This window comes from Habropoda laboriosa, unplaced genomic scaffold, assembly GCF_001263275.1.
Source record: "Habropoda laboriosa isolate 0110345459 unplaced genomic scaffold, ASM126327v1 scaffold276, whole genome shotgun sequence".
In the NCBI taxonomy this organism is placed as follows: domain Eukaryota; kingdom Metazoa; phylum Arthropoda; class Insecta; order Hymenoptera; family Apidae; genus Habropoda; species Habropoda laboriosa.
The window spans coordinates 378267-385069 of record NW_017100410.1 but is presented as its reverse complement, the minus strand read 5'-3'; the positions used below and the strand labels follow the sequence as shown (position 1 = coordinate 385069).

At 38.7% G+C, this 6803-nt stretch overlaps 1 protein-coding gene across 1 annotated transcript in view; it reads right to left on the bottom strand.

Annotated features, from left to right (window-relative positions):
* LOC108575470 (neurexin-1a-like) overlaps positions 1–6803 on the bottom strand; it is a 279829-nt gene that overhangs the window by 164200 nt on the left and 108826 nt on the right. Inside the window, exon 6 of the mRNA XM_017938285.1 lies at positions 3585–3611. Coding sequence (XP_017793774.1) covers positions 3585–3611 — 27 coding nt within the window. The remainder of the gene's footprint in view (positions 1–3584; positions 3612–6803) is intronic.

The following is a 6803-nucleotide window of genomic DNA, read 5'->3' as shown; positions in this document are numbered from 1 at the left end:
TAAACATGCCATAAACCCGTAAAGTCGACGTTTCGGCAAGATCGCCACGCGCGGCTAACACCCCCGTTTGGGACCGTCTCTCCCTCTCTGCCTACGCCCTACTCTGCGGACCACGGGGGAGTGCACGAGGGCCCAGGAGGGCGGTTCTACGGGGTGAAAGGCCCAAGATTTACCAATAAGGTTAACTCCCCATTTTGACGAAATCGTAGATATACAGCCAATTCACGACATTCCACACATTCTAAGGTATACGTAGAAACAATCGACACCACTTTGAGCGCTCTAACACGCGATACTCGATATTCTTGATACACCAGTGCGGTCCAGTCCGCAACAATCGACAATAAGTAGTTGGCATATACACGTGTAATAATTACCAACGCCAACCCGACCTTCCAACCAACAAGAAGCGCGGGAAGCTACGTTAACAGTTTTTTTCCGTCTTACCCTTTGCTGCGCTCTGTCTTTGCGCAGAACGGACGAGAATCGGTCCGAGAGCGAGGTTACTCTTATTTTGAACAACGTATAATAATATGTAAAGAGAATTCTGAAATTTATACGCATTATTCAAAATTTTCGAAAATATAGATATTTCGTCAAGCCATCATTCCTATCTATAATTGCTTGAATACGTCTCCGCGTACTTTCGATATTTTTTCTGCAGATTTCTGTTATTCCTGCGTCATAATACGTTTCGATCATTCCCATATGTTTTCTATCGTACTCATATCCGGTGAATTGTCAGATCACGATAGAATTTAAACTTTTTCTTAGCTACGTAAGCTGTGAACATATAATCAAATTGTCTATCTATGTGATAAGAACAAAACAAAAGTACATATTTTACTGTTATTTTTAATAATATATTAATATTAATATTAATTATTATATTAAATATGTAACTTTTTAATCTGATCATAATAATTTAATCACTCGCTGTAAGTCGTTTAATAAGATCCTTTAAAAAAAAAAACCTGTTCCACATTATTCCAGTCATTCTTATTAGGCGAATTCTGTACCCAGATTTATGCCATCGTCGGAATACTATTTCCATCAGAACATATTTACATACTATTTCCATAATTACATATTAATATCTTATATACAATAATAATTATACTTCTCTTGTTCACTACTTTCTTGTGCAATTTGAACTAAGCAACATAACTAAATAAATAAAAGTACGTTTGTCCGTGACGTCGATAGAACATCGATAAATAATCACGGCAATTCGCTCTTTCCGCCAGATTTCCAGGGGGAAAAGGGAAGCAGAAAGTAGGAAGAAAAAAATCTATTGTTAAGGGACACGACTTCCAATTGATTTTCTCGTCGAACAAGGGAGATCCTGTCACGGGAAGGGATCAAGGATTGCGCTTTTGGTTATCGCTCGAAGGAAAACGAACGATTTAATGGCTTCGTCTGGGTTCTTTCATCTGGCCTGGCCCCAGCTATGAGGTATTGTTTTTATCGACGTTCAGGAAAATATGTAAAACCAATATTCCAAACGACAGGGAGCCGATGCTTTTAACTCTCGATTAATTTTTACATTTATGTCAAGGCACCGGAGGCTGCGATCGATCAGGCTACGGTCGAAAGCTTTTATTTAGCGCGCCTTCGTACTCCGTATATACGATTTTTAGCCCGTGGAATTTCACCGACTGATCGGATAAAAACGAAAAATATATCCGGTTTCGTTAGTTTATGCCTACTCGTAGATGGCTGAGCTGGGGTACGGCAGCAAAATAACGAAATTAGTGTGGATTGAATCGAAGGAAAAAGTGGGAGGAAGTCGACAGTACCTGCGGAACTTAGAGTTGCGAAAATTCAATTGGAATAATTAGAAGAGAATGTAATTCTGCTGGAATTTTTGGTACACTGCTTCTCTCTGTGTTTTCATTTTGAAATAACGCAGTGACTACTTTTGTGTCGATTATATTGATTAGACTGCATTTCATAGCAAAATGCGGCAGTTTTTGCACACTTTGTTGGTTAATCTATCGATCAACGTTCCTTAGAAACTCTGAATATTAGATACTTAACACATTGCAGTTTTTTTATTTTTCATTTACAAAGTATTCTTAAATATTACTACATATTTCTTATACATCTATTTAGTATGTAGGCTTTTTTACATTTTAACTATTATTTATTATATAAATCAAATTAAATCGGTTAATTATTATTTATTTTGCAAACTTGAATAATGCCTCAGAGTATGATATCTGGTGAAGCATTCTCCTTTGTGCAATAGTATTTGGTTTCGCTCCTTTTTTCATTGAACGAACAGACTTTACTTCTTTTTTTTTTATTTCGCTAATCATTTGTCATAAGAGTATGCAAGGCTTCGTTGCCTTGGTAATGTAAGAAAAAAATTTTTAATTTCTTGAGTCGTCGATACGCGCGTATGAGAAAACATTAAAACGAGATATCTCGTAACCCGGCCACAAACTTCGGTTTGCTATATACGATATATCTCGTGACCCATACGCAATGTGTTAACATATGACATTTGACAGTCTAATAAAATGAATTATGGTAGAAAAAATGTATATTTCACACGTATTTTTTTAATAATTACACAACCCTATGTCGTAGTTGTAATAATAATATCTCGTCTCTTTGTAACTTTCTTCCTAAGAGTCTCTCTTGAGTTAGACAGTTCAATGTTTCACGCTTTGCCCGAATCTCACGCGGGATGAACTGCGAAAGGGTTAACGTGTCCTTCGTATCGTTTGATTTACGATAATTAAATATGAAGTATTTCGTGTCTTCTTTGTACCTAAAGTACTTCTTCGTTCTTGTACGAATGTAGAAAGTATTCATTGGAGGAACAGTATTACCGTGAAAATATATATTTTTCAATTAGTGTTCTCTTTTTAATATTAAATCAGAACAACAGTTTTATAAACACTGTTTTCTAATTTACCCAAAGCTGGTAAAAATGAAGCTGCACTTCTTTACCGACAAGGCCCTCCATTGTTATCGACCAGAAGAGGCCAAACGCTTAGAAACCAATTAATCTTCAGACGTTTCTCTTGATCGCAAAGTTAACCCCTTAACCTATGATTTCTTTTATAACTACGCATCTAAGCGTCAGCCATTTTACTGTTTCAGTACTTTATCAGGTAACGAAAGCTAGTCTGCTACAGATTAATTACATTTAGCAATCCTCAGCCTTACGAATTAACCCTTCCGCTTTCCTTTCTTAATTATTCTTAATTTCTTAATTATTCAGTATGGTATATTAAAATCACAATATTGTCAAAGACTCAAATTCGATACGTTTAGGACTCAATTTCAAGTTGGCTTACAGTGGGAACTGCTGCAAACGCCGTCGGGTCGGAGGGGTTAAAACGAAAATTAGGATTGCAATTAATTGTTCTTACCGATAGAACTATTTTTCTCACATCTTCTCCAGAATCTTCGCCACGAGTCCGACACGTTGTCATATGTTATATGTACGTTGTCACAATTTCTCGAAAACAGCAAAAATCCCGACCGTATCGTGAACACAGAACAATCTAAGCTCCAAACGGAACGAATATCGAAAAAAGAAAAATTGGTAGACAAGTAGCTCTACTCACCCTGCAGAAACTGGTGATGGAGGATATCTGAAACAGAGAAGAGAAAGGAACGATCAGTCGTGGAAATCCGAGATAGCACGCCGATGAATAATTGATCCGAAGCCTCCGCTGAATCCTCTGTAGAATCTATGCGAACACGTGAACCTACACACCCGAACGCGTGTATATTTCCAGCGGAATAAGAGGGGCGTGTGTCGATTGAAATTCAAGAGTCGTCCTCTCTCCCGCGGAAGCATCGACAACGAAGAAAGCTTTCGGGAAGCTGATCGCGGGACGAGGGCCGGAGGACTCCGAAAAAGTTTCGCCGCGATTATCATAAGAAGTTTCGCGACTTCGCTGCGCTGCTGCAATGGAACGACACTCGGGCACGCTCGGCGGAAAACGGACGGGAATTTTACGTATTCTTCAACGTTACCGGCGGAGACCCCGAACTTCTATGCGCGGTAACGACACGGAATTACATATCCAGGCGGAGTTGTGTCTTCGGGCGCCGCTCGCACGTTCTGCCTTTTTGCTAATGACCGCGCTTTTTTAAATTCTCCCGACGACTCTCTGTCTTGTAACTTTTGTCCACGAGACTTTCACGGTAGCTTTACGACGACGGTGGTTGGTAGAACGAGGGTGTAATTTTAGGTTGATTGGTTTCGGGTCACGAATTTATGCGCAGGATTTATTCCGGGTGCTTCTGGAATGCTGATTTGCATAAAGCGTATCGATCTACCCTTGCTCGTGTATTGTATTGGGAATTAAATTTGACACTATTTATGTATCTGAAAAATATTACTGGTCGATATAATGACTTTTGTCACAAAGAATATTGTAGAAATCGACGGAAAAAATTTTGATGGACCCAACCGGGAATCGAACCCGGGACCTTCGGCTTAGCAAGCCGAGGGTTTGCGCGCTACGCCAACCACTCCCTCTCTATTCTCCCTTGCCGGTTTCCTATTTGGGTATGGAGGCCCCGATACTACACTCGGCCATCCTGAACTGACATTCGCCCTCGAATGTCCTCAGTGCGACACAACTCAACACTTTCGGGCACACTCCCCCACACAGTGGCACACAGCCGAAACAAGGCATTTTTGGGAGACGTGCAACCCTCGAGATGTTTTCATCTCACAGCGCCTGGGGCTGCGTGCAGCCGTAGATGCCTCCATCTCGGACGAACCCCCATTTGTAGGAACTGACGACGGAAAAATATTGAGGGACCCAACTGGGAATCGAACAAAGTCGAGGCTTTGCGCGCTACGCCAACTAACAATTTAACAATGTAGTTTTTATTTGGATCTTAAGTGCTTATGCATATTACATAGTTAATTTTAGATATAATATTGTTCTTAAGTTTTAGGTTGCGTTGCCTGTCCGAAGACATTTATAATATGGCTAATTATGCCGAGTGTATAACCGACGCGAGTAGCCAGAGTGATTAATAACAGTTCCATTATTGAAAGAGAAGAATCCTTTTTTTTGTACTTAATACAGTACGCATACGCGATAAACCGATAAATTCGTTTCTTCAGATACCCGAGAAAAGAATTTCGCATGGTAGTAGAGACGTAAGAATGGCACAATTTACGATGTATTGATCTTAATAAATTGGTACTCGTTGGCCCAATTTTCCGACGGTGACGTTTCTCCGTGAAACAAATTGTCCTCGTTCCAGCTTCAACTTACTCTCGCAATCGTGACAAATAAGAAGTGTTAAGCTGAGACAAGGCTTTCGTTGAATTTCAAATTAACGAAGAAAATTTGTTAGGTCAAGGTTGAATATTTTTCAAATTCCAAGAAACTTTCTTAAGTAGATATTAATTCACTTTATTATACTTATATAAAAATATAGAATAAGAAAAGTTGGTAAATACATTTCAGTACTTCTTTCTTTATTTCTTGCAAAAGTATTGCAGGAATTGCATTACACTATCCCTGGTTTGAATGGCTAAAGGAAATGGGACATTTCTTTATGCTTTCTTCACTTTTTCTAGCTGTCTCTTGTTCTTTACTTTTCCTTTAGAAATACGCTAATTCTGTTCGAAAATAAATACGTTTTCCTCCTTTCCTAGTATAATTATCGTTGTTATGTTAATTAAAAGGTGAAAAAAAATACTGCTATTAAACAGAAAATGGCGAAAGCTTAAAGTACCATTAAATTTTCGCAGCTTCCACAGATTGTAAAACTAACAATACCACGTTCAGCTGTAATATTTAATCTTCCCAAAAATAGCAGACACTTTTTCGTTCGTATCGTAAACTTACCTTAACACGTTAATCGCCACGTCAGTCACGGGTGACTGACACTATACTTTCCGTTCGGACCGTGTCAGTCACCGGTGACTGACAGTATACTTTTCGCGCAGGGCGTGTCAGTCACTGTTGACTGACGATATACAATTTAAAAAATTATATTCTTCTATTAATAAATTTTAAATAATTTGGAGATCATAAAATAATGTACTTAAATATTACTTGTTACCAAAAAAAAATTTTAACGAGTATTATTAAAACACATGCAGTCTTATCGCAACCTTACACAGATCTCCGGCCGCCAGCATATCGGTGAAATCGGAAATCGCGGGCTAAACGGAAAGAAAGACAAAACAGGCTTGGCGCTTAACGTGTTAAGTGTCTTTAATACCAACTTTCTGCATTCCCTCGAAAAAATTCGTATCTACTGTAGAAGATAACCTATACTATCTAAATATCTCCAGCCTTCTCGCAAATTTCACATTTGATCAGCGTAATGGTTGAGAAAAGAACGATCGGCCACTCGAAATAATCGTAAGTTTGGGTAACTTTCAACGAGCAGATTACACGCTTATCGTTATGGCGAAAAGCTTTCAGAATGAAAATTTAAGTGTCGAACAAGTTCGTAACGCCATGCTAATACCACAGTGGGGAAACTTGTCAAGCCCATTGTTCACTTCTGATCAGTTGTCCGTTCCGCTGACCCCCTATTATATTCGCTGATGAACTCACGCCGGCGATAAAGTTCGGTCAAGTTTATTATGCTTCGGGGAGAGGACTTTCATTAAAATGCAGAGATCCAATGGGATTGGAAGAATTCTTTTTGCCACGAACTAATTTCTCGTTTAAACAATCACTGAGAAAACGTTGTTTGTTGCTTATGTTGAAGATAACCATCGAAACATTTTGAGGGAATTTTTTGAGAAATTAACAGGATTGAGAAATTCCAATTTTTAACTTTTTTAGTACGATTGA